We start from the raw sequence: 13436 nt of genomic DNA on the forward strand, positions 1-13436 counted from the left end.
AAGGGAGTGATTTATTGGATCCATGAATCTAGAACTCAGAGTTCTAGCATGCTAACTGTTGAAGTATGAGACTTTTAGTGTATTCTAGAAGTTTCCGGAATGTTCTAGACTTATCCGGAATGTCTTGGAATAATGTAGGAACAATTAGAAGAGTCTAGAAGAGTCTAGAAGGATATAGAAGAGTCATGTATGTTCTAGGTTTATGTAGAACAACCTAGAACCTTCTAGACATGTGTATAAGTGGTAAGAAACTCTAGAGAGTTCCGTGTCTAGGCCACTCTAGAATGTCCTATTCTAGAGTGTTCTTAGGATGTAGGAGGAGAAGGAGCTCTATAAAAAGAGGACCTCTCCTCCCATTTCAATGAACCCAAATGAACCTTAGTGTAACCAAGTGTATCCAAAAAATTCACAACAAATCAATACACAAACTAATTCCTTCTAACTAAACTCCAACTAATCAACCTACAAATTAATCAACTAAACAAACAACTAATCTTCACTCTACCTCCTATACTCCCCTATACACCAACACTAACATTTGTTGCTTTTGATTTGAATCGCCTGTGACTTTCAGAGATTACGAGCTTGTTGTGCTACCCATCAAAGTTGTTAGTACGTTCGCATACTATTTGGCATCTCTAAAAGGTTGCCCAACTCTCTTCACTTGGAAGATAAAAAGTGATGGGAATCATGAGATACAATAGTTTTAATGTTTTATAGCAGCATTCAGGGAACGCATTTAAGCGTTGCAGGGGATAGCATCCTCCTACAATATGTGGAGTTTATTCAAGGTATCGTGAAATCCCAAGAACAGGATAATACAAAGTCTTCTTGGTATTTGCTCTACGATCTTAAGAAGTTCGCCGTGGAGTAATGTTTGTAAATATTGTCCCCGTTTGACTTTGATGATCAACAACGTAAAAACTTTAGTCATTTGGTCCGTATTTCTCTGTATGAAACTGGACTACTTTCAGGATACCTGCTACTGATATACCATGCGTTGCAGGATGAAGCTTCAGCTGTATAAGAGCAAAAACCGTGCGATTTTCCAAACTAAACAACGCGAACTATCTAATATCAGTATTCGATGATAGAATAAGTCAATATTGTAGATATTGTAAATTATTTGATTGTTATTTTGTTACCTAGATTAGTGTAAGTAGCTACCTAATTTAGAGAATTCGGTTCCTAATTGATAGGATCCATCTTGTATTTATATCTCTAACATTTGTCAATAATACTCACCCATTAAACTCCTAATCTCCTTTATTCGATTCCCAAAGTATATATGTAACTCATATGATCTGTTTGGCTAACTTTGGCATTAGGCCACAAAATAAAGTTAGTTGATTATTTGATATACTTTAATTGAATTCCTAACGCGAACCATCATTTAACGATTTTCTTCTTTATTTTCCGTTCCTAGACATGATTACATTTTACAAACGAGCATTTCAGACTCTGTTCATGAATCATGATCATCATTATTCATTAAGTCCAAAGAGAGATGCAACCTTACTCATAAGTCAACCACAATAGCTAATAGGAATATTTATAATAGTTGGCCTCAACCATCACCTTAAGGTTTTGGTTGAGATGGTTCATCTATCAATAGCATTCGTACTAACAATGACCCTTGAAAATTGTGTCGAGAATTACACCAAATGGTCAATAATGAAAAATTCGTAGAAAGCGGCTAAGCAATAGCAGTTTGTTTTAGGAAAGTATTGTAATTAGGGAAGTATTAGGATTTGGAAAATTTGGGAAAGTTGTCAGAAATTAGTAGGACAACACGGTTGTAGCAAGGTTTCCTAAATCGACTATTGTTAGTACAAATACCCTTTATGATTCTCTAAATTCATTCTGTTTTCACATACACATAATAATTATTACTTTGATCATTAAACAAAAACGGAGTTTTCTTTTCGGTTCTATTCTGTTGTGATCTTGATCGAACTAAAAACCGTCTTACTCGAGTGATCTTTCTAGTTTTAATGTTCAGTATGAATGACTTTGCATCAATTGCAGACATTCCCGAAGAAATTCAGTCTCATATCTTGTCGAGGCTGCCAACCGAATCATTGTTTAGATGCAGGTGGGTTTCCAAACATTGGAATACTACATCAACCATACAAGCATTCTTGCTGAACCACTCTCGTTCATACGATGAGCATTCAAAACTTGCCTTTGTGGCACTGGCACCGTCACACTCAGCAGTTTGGAGATGTAACAAGGTTATCTCGTTTGAGCTGGCTAGTAACAACACTAACAACAACACGACGACTATGACTGTACCAAAGGCAACAACAATGGGTGTAACTATTGTGTGGGATAATTTTACAGGCTCCGGGATAAAGACGAGTACCGAGGAAGTATTCTTAGGGTATCAGAAATATTTCACTGATCATCTCATGGCCTGCAATTCTTACATGTCCAATCTATGCAATGACCTAATTTGTCTATATGATGAGTCTTCAACTAGTGTCGGTCTTTTAAACGTAAGAACCGAGGATTATATCCATCTTCCTGCAATAACTATGAATTCTGCGGATCAATTCATCAGATTTTGGTATGCATTGGGGTTTGATCCTGTGAATAAGGTATTCAAGGTTCTGAGCATTAACAATCGAAGCAAAGGGTATGGTACCAAAGCTGCGATACTGACACTTGGATCGGATAATTGGAAACCGATTGAGTATGCATGTTTACCTTGTTCAGTGACCGTGGACTCGCCTTATTGGAGTAGCAACAATAGCTTTTGTTTTGACGGAGTGATTTATTGGGTCAATGAAACTGAAATTGATCGTTATGCTATTATGTTAACTGTTGTTGCTTTTGATCTAAATAGCGAGACGTTCAGAGATTACGAGCTGGTTGTCGAAGATTCTGGGACATTAAGATACTATTTGACATCCTTGAAAGCGTGCCCGACTCTGTTCATTTGGAAGGAGGAAAGTGATGAAATACAACAGTTAACATTCTTTAATCATAAAAACCCGAATGCTGTTTGGAACCGGAGGAGTTTTACTTCACATGATTTTCCAAGAATCTTCAATCACGGCAGTCCATCGACTTGTGTTGCAGGAGGCAGCATTCTGCTACATCGTGTGAGGCCGATTCAGAGTTTTGTAGAACCTCCAGAGCAAGATTTTTCTTGGTGGTCGAAGTGGTATTGGTATATATGGTCTGATCTTGAGAAATTTGCGGTTGAGTAACGTATATCCTCGTATATGATCCCTATTTTATATTGATGATCAACATTCAACAATCTTATCTTTATAAAAGCAAAAGACAATACTCATCAGAGAACGTGCCACGTCATTAATACATCTTTTTTTTTTTTTCAAAAATCGAGATTATGGTGGGACCCATGTGTGTATAACGTATTTAATTTCTGAGATATCCGTTTTTCAAAGCATGCGCTTAAATTCGTCTCGCAACAAATTATATAAAGATTTTTTTTTAAATATCAATGAACTTATTATTCTTTTTTAATAAATACAGTGTACGAGAATTTAATGAGAACATGATTTTTTTTAAAATATCAATGAATTTTTTTGTACGTAAATAATTACCCTCTCTCAGTATTATGAATGAACTAAAGATTACACATTAAAATCCTCGAAATTAAAAATTATAGTACAAATAAATATCTAAAATTAAAAATTACACTCTAAAAATTAGAAAAATTAAAAAATTAATGATATGCTTAAATTTTCATTAAAGAATTAAGACAATAATAATAATAATAATAATAATAATAATAATAATAATAATAATAATAATAATAATAATAATAATAATAATAATAATAATAATATCTTTCAAAATAATAATAATAATAATAATAATATTAATATTAATATTAATAATATTAAAAAAACAAAAAAAAATGGCAGCTCTACTTTACAAGTAAAAAAAATAATGATAATAACAACCATCATATTTTTAAAAACATAACAACATATCAACTTTGAAAAATTGACAAGTTTAGATGTTAATAAAAAAAATTTAAAAAAAAATAATAATCTTAAAACAAAAACAAAACTTGACCGGTCTATTAAATAATAATAATAATAATAATAATAATAATAATAATAATAATAATAATAATAATAATAATAATAATAATAATAATAACCAAGAGAATTTACTAAAAAAGTGAAGTAGCATATGGGCTAAAAAACGGGACGATGATCTTTTTTCGGAGTAAGGCGGACGGTGAGGGTTAGAGTAAGTCGAATGAGTGAAATGAGGGAGAGTGGAAATGATAAAAATTTGAGAGGATGAGAGTGATTTTAGCCGAGTGAAAGTATGAGGATGAGGTAGGCGGCCAAAATTTGGTGTTAGAGTTAGGATTATAGGGAGTGTTGGGTGAGGATGGGTGCGTGATTATATATACGACGAGTTTAGGGTTAGGACAAGTGTGTTTGGGTCGAAATGTATATGGGCTATTTTTTGTTTTTGGTTTATTCGGCCCATTTCACATAGTCCGACATGTTAAACATTATATCATGTTTGGTCCATTTATTTGTGGGGGATTTATGGTCAGATTGTTAACATTATTAGTTATTAATGTTGTCGGACCATATTAGCAAATTTGGTTTAGCAATATAATCGGTCCATTTTATCAATATTAGCATATTCGGGTTTGGTTTTTAATTTCATAAAATTTATCGTTTAATTTGAATGATTATTGTTTATTCGAGCCAACAAATAAGACGAGTGTTTGGTGACACAACTCAACAACCAATGTCAAATTCCCATTCTCCGCTCTCTACCATTTCGAACGATACTCCACTTTTTTAATGCTACTTATAATTTATTATGTCTATTAAATAATAATAATAATTTGTGGCAGTATACATTTTCTACTATGTGTACATTTTATTTGTTGGGAGGTATTTTTTTAGGATTTTAGAATTTACTAATTATTGTATTCTTATATAAATAACATGTATTTAATTCAATATAGTTAGAAAACATGGAAGAGGAAGTTCAAAATCGAAAAAATGCAATTAGGTAAATATATTTTCTTTCCGTAATAAATTTTTTTTGTATAATATTTTTTTTCGTAGGCAATAATTTTGTTTTTAATTGTAGTCCAGGGGATTCATCAAGGTTCAATGACGAGTTAATACGATTGTTGGAAAATATGATTGACTCGCACAATACAATTGCAAAGACATTTAGGAAGGTTAGGGATAGACTGACTGAAAATATAGACAGTGAAGTGAGTATCAAACTGATTTCAAGGAGATCAAGTGATGGAAGAACTTACAATCTTCCATCAGTTTCAGAGGTAGCGGCTTTAATTAAGGGTGATATTGGTCCACATATGGAGAAGCGAGATATTATTGTCAGAAGGTCGTGCGGTGGTTTACAGCGGATATCTGAGTTGCACCCTTTATACACCCCCTTACAATATCCTTTGTTAATTCCATCCGGAGAAGATGGGTATAGGCCGGGTATCATAGAAATGCAAAAACAAATATACAATTAAAAAAAATTCATTCTGGCCCAAATACATACCCGTTTAATTTTGCACGGGTTTAAAACTAGTATAAAACTTTGAATGTTCATTTCTTTGTATCGCCTGCAATGTTTTATATTGATTATTGAAGTACACACAAATTTGTACGGTGTAGAATCCGAACTGTGTAATAAAGTTTTCGAGTTTTGTTTAAAAGAATCTGAGCTATGCTGTAAAGTTTCTGAACTCACACTTAAACATAAAAAAATAAACTCTTATAAAACTCAGAAAAATTACACACAAGCTCGGATTAATGTATATGGTTGTACAATGCTTATTATACAACTAGTTGTATAGTAGTATTTGTGCAAATTTGTCATACACGCATGTATACAGACTTTTTTTTTAAATGTTTTTAATTAAACTATTTAGTTCATAATCTTTAGTTCTCTATTAATTTTATGAGAGTGATAAACAAAATTACCGGTTTCCGAATTGTGCTAGAATAATTAAGGAAAGTATAAATAGAATAGTGTTGAAATATGGTTTTCAAAAGCGCGAAAGTGGTAATTTGGCCCCTTAACTTTGTTCAATTGTGAAATTAGGCCCTATAAGTTTTACTTGGAGCAATTAAGCCCTTAAGTTTCTCCAAAAGTGAAATTCAACCCCATTTTCATAATTCACCAAATTCTTATATTAAAATCACTTTTAATACAATTTATCAAATATAAAATATTTTGTTTTATAATTTTAGAACTTTTATATTTATATTAAATATTGAGAATTGTTTTATTTTGAATTTTATAGTATAAAGACAATTTATTATATATGTATGAATATTATATAAATTACAAACAATTACTAAATATGTATGTAAAAGTGTTATTCAATGATTAATAAATTACGTAGAAATTTGTAAAAGTTGCAATTAGTAATTTTAGTTATTTAACAAATTGTTTAATACTAATATAAAATATTTTTAATTAAAATTCTTGTGAAATTTTAAAAAATGGGGTTGAATTTCACTTTTGGTGAAACTTAAGGAGCTTAATTGCTCCGCAATTCCAAAAGTTACCTACCTTGCCTACCTTGCCCTTACGTCATAGGCCATAAGCTAGTACAAATAGTCTGATAAGGTTTAGAGAATTAGTAAGACGTTTTATTAAGTTTGGAATTGCATTGATTATATACGATTCATGAATACAACTTATATACTAGAGTACAAGGCTACAATTTTAGAGTTACATAATTATAGAAAGCGAAATATACAGAAGATACAGAACTAGCAAATATATCAAAGATGCATACACAATGTGTATGGCTTTTTTCATACACAACCACTCACAACGCGACACGTGGCAAACTCAAGTTAGCCTACATTAGTTAATTTAGGATTATGTTAGTAATTTAGCATTAGTGGTTAAGTTATTAACTATTTGTAGTTAGTTTATTTATGGAATGTTTATTGTTTTATACTAAACTAGTTTTAAACCCGTGCAAAATTGCACGGGTATGTATTTGGGCCGGTATTAATATTTTTGGATGTATTTTTTTCTTGCATTTCTATTCTACTTATCTAGTTGGTCTAAATCAGCGATCTACATAATTAATGTTTAAACTTGTTACAAATACGTGTTCACATGCAATGGTTTAAGAGAAAATAACGTAATCTACTATTGTAAATAAATTTGCCTATATAAAAAACTTTACATCCCGATAAAAGAAATATAGTTTAATAATCAACTTTAACATATGCAAATTATTCTAAAAATTGAAAATTTTTATGATAGACTACATTAGTAGTCGTGGTAGAAGTACGCATATCTGAATCACAAATTTCATGATAGACTACATTAGTAATCGTAGTCGAGCAATATGCACTCTATTACCTAAGAGAGTACGTCTTATCACGTGTGCCCCCAGATCAGTCACAATTAGTCTCGTACCATTACACAACCCACGTGATTGATCAATGTTTCGCAGAAGCATCATCATAGCACCGACCTTCAACCTCAATTGGTGATTCGAGAGTCCGACACATTTTATACTGTTGATGAATTCAGTAGAGTGAATGTCACCGTCACCTCTACCTCTGTCATCACTACACACCTCATCGGAACTTAAATAATTTCTCTCATCCTTTTTAATAAGCGACAAAACATATTCATTTACTGATTCAACAATCTCGTGAGTATGGGCGAGGATTGCCCTTTGCTAGAGATATTCCGGATTTCACAATTGTGCAAGCAGATCCAGATAAGTGACATTTACTAATGTCTTAATAGGATTCGTACACGGTTTTAAGTTGTGGACGGGTTTAGTGCGCGACTGATAGTAAATTTGCCATAATTTTTGCTCCAAGTAAATAAATCCTCGGATTTTTTTTAAAAAAAATATATGTTAAATTTTTACAATTGTTTAATTATCGTGTTATATTTTAGAAAAATATTTATTAAAACAATTTTTAATCATTTGTGTGATAATTTTTAAAAATTTGTATATTTAAATATTTCAACAAATGTCAACATTTATTTGTTTTTTTAGAGATAAAAAAATAAATTTTGCTTGAAACGCTTGTTGAACAGTAAATTTACTCGGTAGCGTATCATTGTCACCTACCATTTTTGGTGTGCGCGGCTGGTAGTTAAGTTGCCGAGTTTTTTTTACTATAAGTAAATACTCCGTCATGATTTTTTTAAAAAAATATATCATACTATCTAGTTTTAAAAAATTATGCATGTAATTTATTCACATTATATGTAATTCAATCCCGTAATTAAATAAATTCCTTCTCGTAATTATGTAATTTTATTGTTATTTTTTTTTAAAATTATGTAAATCAATAATTTGTAATTAGTTTCATTTATTCCGATTTGTAATTCATTCCACTTATATGCCATTAATTTCATTTATTCGGAATGTATTAAATTATTTCATAGTATTTGTTCTAAGACGGAATTTGTCGCATGTTTGTATTGACGGATTCGAAGAAATAAATATTTTGCACACTAACGGGTCCCGCCATAACCCGAATTTCCAAAAAAAAAAATTTAAACAAAGTTGTATTAATGATGTGGCGCGTCCTGGAATCAGTATTGTCTTCTGAATTAATAAAGATAAGATTTTTTTATTCAATTTTTATTACTCAATTCCCAATTAAAGCATTATTTCTATTACTTGTATGATTATGTAATTTAGCATTAGTGGTTAAGTTATTAACGATATGATGTGATCCCAAAATGGTCCGGATTGACTAACTAGAAACGAAAGTTGTATACTTGTATGATTATGTATCCGAATGACTCGAATCCAAAATAAACTATTCCGTATACAAAATGACCCATTAAAATTTAAAACCGCTTGAACATAATCCAACCTAACCTAAAACAACCCAACGTGAAACCGTCTCAATTGACCTGTTTATTCGACTCAAAAATATCTGAACTAATCCGCATTAAAAATGACGTGTTAAAAAGATTTGAAAATAATTCGACTTAAAATAACCCTACCCAAGACCAACTCGATTGATCTGTTTTCTGATGAGTATACTGCCACTTCCCACTGAACAGACCCGTTACAAAATAACAAAGCATGTCACGCATACTGCCACCACTTCGTCTTCTTCATCTCTCTAAATCTCAAGTACTCATCTTTCTTCTTTCTTTTCTTTTGAATTGTTTTTTTTTTTTGAATTATTTAATTTTAATTCTTAATTGGGTTTTTTTTGCAGGCTCAATTCTCTCCATTGTTTCATCTCTGTGCTGATAATTTGCAAATTGTAATTTTGTAAGTATAGGTTTCTACTTTTGTTGATCATTGCATCGCGCTTTGGCGAGATTGTATTTATGGGGGATGCTGGGGACTTGTAGATTGTAATTGGTAAAAGTTACGAAACAATTTACAAATGATCGTATGAATGCCATTGTGGAGCTCGTTAATAATGGAGCTCGATGATGATATTATTTCCGATATCAGTCAATACTGATAACTCCTCGTTGTCGTGTTCATTATCTCTATGTCTCTATGAACAACCAATGTTTTGTTTCTAGGGATAAGGAAAAGCTTGTCTTTATAGTCAGATCACACCACTCATGATGAAATTTACATAAGTGGCCATTTGTGCAGTTCTCGACACAATTTTCATCTTGGGTCATTGGACATAACTTCCGGATGTTATCAGCCCATGAGTTTGGTTACGTGCACTCAGGCACTCAGCCCCATTAACTCGTCTTATAATGAAAAGTGGAAACCTGTAAGGCAGGGTAATGTTGTTTGGATATCATTGTTGTTTCTGTATAACCCTACACCCTTACTTTACCTTGAAATATTAGATGGTTGCCTTGTTCCTACTAAGGGGGTCAACGACTAACAGTTTCTTGATTGTTCTCGTTTGCGGCCCGTCTTCCATCTTTGGATTTAGTGGATAGTGGTGATGCTGAAAAGAACCTAACCGCTTGATTGTATAACTTAATGATGTGTAGGAATGGTTTTGAGATTTATGTGTAGTTATATTTAAAACGTCTAAGGTGGGGCAGTCATAGTATTGAAATTCTACCACCAAAGTATGCTCGTAAACCTTAGACCAAACAGACTGTAAGAGTTGGATAAATCGGCCTTGACTGCTGATATTATTAGATACTCCGCTAGCAAAGCATCGCTCATCTCGGAAAAGTTTACGGTCTTTGCTCTGACAGTGCTGAAGCTTCTTCCTGTGTGATCTTTTGTAAAAATACCGACTGCTGTTGTTGCTAATATGTTCTGACAAATTACGGAGTTCACCCAATCATCTGTTCATAATCTTATCTTAATTTTTTATAAAAGATATTGATGTAGCTGGTAAAGATCATTTACTAATTGTTTCCAACTGGATAACTGACCGAAAATATTTCCACATAATGTTGGCTGTTGATCGGTAATTGATTAATATTGGGCACCTTCAGAGTAGTTCAATACTATAAATTTTACATAATCGACAATTTCGTTTCTGCTGTCGTAGCAAGTAAATCATGTTTTATCATCTTCCTGACTCTGGAGAAGATATGGAGTGAGAGAACATTTTTCATTTAATGACAGCTCAAGTTCCCGAGTCAGTGGATTGTTACAGAACCATATGCAACTGTCAAAATCTAGGAAGATTCATTGTGAACATAGAAACTTCGGCACTGCTACAGGTGCGTCTAGTTTTTATTGTTTGCTGCAACCTTGAGTTGGTTCTCCGGCTGACCGATGAATCATTTATAAGGACTGATAATTAGGAGATAATCGTGCTAATTCACACGATGTTTCATAGTTGAGTGGCCTACATTATGTCATTTTTTGGCCCGCGAGTCTTTGAATCAATAGTTTCAGTCTTTCAAATAAATACTATGTTTGTTTGAAACATGTATCTGCTTTAAATATTTATTATTGAGGAATAAGAATGCAAAATAATAGTCGGCGATATTGTTTCAAGTGTCAAGTGGTCTTTGTGGAGGGTCTCTTCCTCTTCTTCAGGAGTTCTTTAGAGGATGTATGTGAAATGCTGAATTCATGCTCGATACTGAATACTATTGTATACATCATCTCTAACAAATTTGCTTACGTGTAGCTTTACTTTGTTTTTCTTTTTTGATACACGTTGCCCTTCAAGTTAAAAATGCATTATATTTAACCCATTTTGCCTTCTGTTAGCAATTAAAAAACTCTGTTCCTGCTTCTGCAGAATTGGCGTCGAAGAAATGTGTTCCTTGTAACTCCAAGGATTTACGTCCTATGTCTGAAGAAATAGCGAATGAGTTGATCACAAAGGTTTGTGTTTTACTCTCCCTTTTGTTTGATTTATCTTCAGAAGTACAATAAGGCGGGTGAGTGATGGTGCTACTCAATCTACTCATACCTGACCTATGTTATGAAACATGGATTCTCTTTATGTAACAGAATTCTAGGCCGCTGTCAGCCTGTAACATTATTTCAGAAATGCCCCAGTGAAGAAAAATGCAGATTTGTTAGTCACATAAACTAATTTTCAAAGTTCTTTACAGATGTTTCCTAGACAATGTCTCCCACATTTGGTAACGCTTTTGAAATTAAGACTGAATTGCCCGCTACATGATATGTTGCAAATGGTGTATGTAATCCGACAGATACCGCATTTCAGTATCATGCTTCTGAAGTTATTTAATTCAATCTAAAAATCTACTTTTATCTGTATACAGTATACACCATTCTCTCGGCTGAAGTTAGCATGTATTACTTGTTTGCTGTTATGCAGGTTCCTGATTGGAAACTGATCAACGAAGGAGAGAAATTGAAGCTGAGTCGCTCGTGGAAAGTGAAGACTTTCACAAAAGGGCTGGAGTTCTTCCAGGCCATAGCTGATGTTGCAGAAGCAGAAGGTATAGTTTTTCTTTAGTTTCCTTGTGACAAAGATTTCAAATTGGTTGGCAACGGTATAGCAGTGCAGCTCGTTTTTTCTTAATTATTTTTCTGTTTAAATGTATGACAGGCCACCATCCGGATCTCCACCTTGTGGGTTGGAACAATGTGACAATTGAAATATGGACACATTCTGTTGGTAAGTACTGCAATTTATTTGTTTTTGATTACGCCTCGTGCTTCACTCGAATTTTTTTACTCTCGTGGTTAAGAATCAAGATCATTTGCATTCTTTGGATTAGCTTTTAAATTTATCGATTTTAGAAAGCTAATGATCATCACTTGTCTTCAATCAGAAATGCTCCTACTGTAAAGGAAACTTATTAATGAACGGGTTCGTTTTTGTTTTTGAGAAAGAAGTAAAAAAAAAAAAAACTTCAAAAGAACTAAAATCGTAGTCATCATGAGCATGGCTAGCATCCGGCCAAGCATCAATCATTTATAATGGATGCATTTATTATGCACTTCTGCATAATGTGTGCATCATTTTTCCAGGTTTGGGTTCGGGCTTATTTGGTCAGGTCTGTGTACGAGTAAAGCACACTGGATTCTAGTCCAACTAACCTAGTTTGACATAGAAATATTAATATCAAAATCTAACATAATGATGCCGAACTGTCATGAATTTGATTTGCGGCGTTTGTCTTTCCATTTCCAACTGTAACCTGATCTTTACCGTGTGCAGGTGGAGTCACAGAAAATGACTTCATACTAGCTGCGAAAATTGATAATCTGGACCTTGCGCACCTTCTCAGGATTACGCCTGCTAAATAGCTTTTCTCTACTACTAGTCTACTACTACTAGTGCATGTAATCCTGTATGTTACTCCAAACTGACTTCTAGAGTGTACACGAGTGTAAGACGCTTGTCAAACTTTAGTTTTCATGATAAATCTCGAGTGAGAGTAAGCATTACGCTGTCAGTGACTTCTGCATAATGTATTTTGGCCGAAAATTATGCAACATATGCTGAATGAAGTGAACAGTGAAACTAGTCAATTTGAAGAGAACCATTGTACCTGTTTCTTCTAATCATACTTTCTTCTTCTTTCTTGGGATCTTCGGATCTTTCATCCGTTGGATCATAATGCGCGGTTGCTCAAGATAGAATCCATCACAAGACATCATTTGGAGTGCAGATTTTCAGTTTATTTTGGCGGGTTATCTTGTGTTCAACTATCTATTCTACTGACATACAACTCCTCATCCTTACGAATATTGGATGAATCACATTAAGTGAAAATTGTTATGGAGTATAATGAAACGCAAGTTGGGACACGATAATGGGACAGAGGATCTGGATTGTTGTATCAAAACTTAAAGATTAAAATTTTGAAATTAATTTAGAAAATGAATTGAAAATATTGAAGTTAAAACATTTAATATTGGAGTGTTAGAGATCTATAACCAACTAATAAAAGAATAAAAATGAATTTGAATTAATTGAAAAATAAGAAAGAGATAAATAAAATGGCTTTCACATTTAGGAAAACCATCGAACAAACGCTAATAAGTAATCTAAATTTCAAGGAAAATAAAGAAAAAACGA

The 13436-nt window shown here is 32.9% G+C and overlaps 2 protein-coding genes across 3 annotated transcripts; both read left to right on the forward strand.

The window, feature by feature from the left end:
• The first annotated feature begins 2003 nt into the window (after positions 1 to 2003).
• LOC141594829 (putative F-box protein At1g53550) lies at positions 2004 to 3215 on the forward strand. The gene has a single exon (XM_074414820.1). The coding sequence runs from the start codon at positions 2004 to 2006 to the stop codon at positions 3213 to 3215; it is 1212 nt and encodes a 403-aa protein (XP_074270921.1).
• A 5781-nt stretch (positions 3216 to 8996) lies between these two features.
• On the forward strand, positions 8997 to 12886 carry LOC141594196 (pterin-4-alpha-carbinolamine dehydratase 2, mitochondrial-like). 2 transcript variants are annotated; one of them, XM_074414357.1, is made up of 7 exons: positions 8997 to 9115; positions 9204 to 9259; positions 9599 to 9735; positions 11175 to 11260; positions 11724 to 11847; positions 11958 to 12026; positions 12573 to 12886. In XM_074414357.1, exons 1-7 carry the CDS (start codon positions 9065 to 9067, stop codon positions 12659 to 12661), a joined length of 612 nt encoding a protein of 203 aa, XP_074270458.1. In that variant the 5' UTR covers positions 8997 to 9064; the 3' UTR covers positions 12662 to 12886. The 2 variants fall into 2 exon arrangements, with proteins under 2 accessions (XP_074270458.1, XP_074270459.1); XM_074414358.1 differs by lacking the exon at positions 9599 to 9735 and adding an exon at positions 10547 to 10644 and having other exon boundaries at positions 8999 to 9115.
• Positions 12887 to 13436: the final 550 nt, after the last annotated feature.

The sequence above is a fragment of the Silene latifolia genome, chromosome 8 (assembly GCF_048544455.1).
Source record: "Silene latifolia isolate original U9 population chromosome 8, ASM4854445v1, whole genome shotgun sequence".
Lineage (NCBI taxonomy): Eukaryota > Viridiplantae > Streptophyta > Magnoliopsida > Caryophyllales > Caryophyllaceae > Silene > Silene latifolia.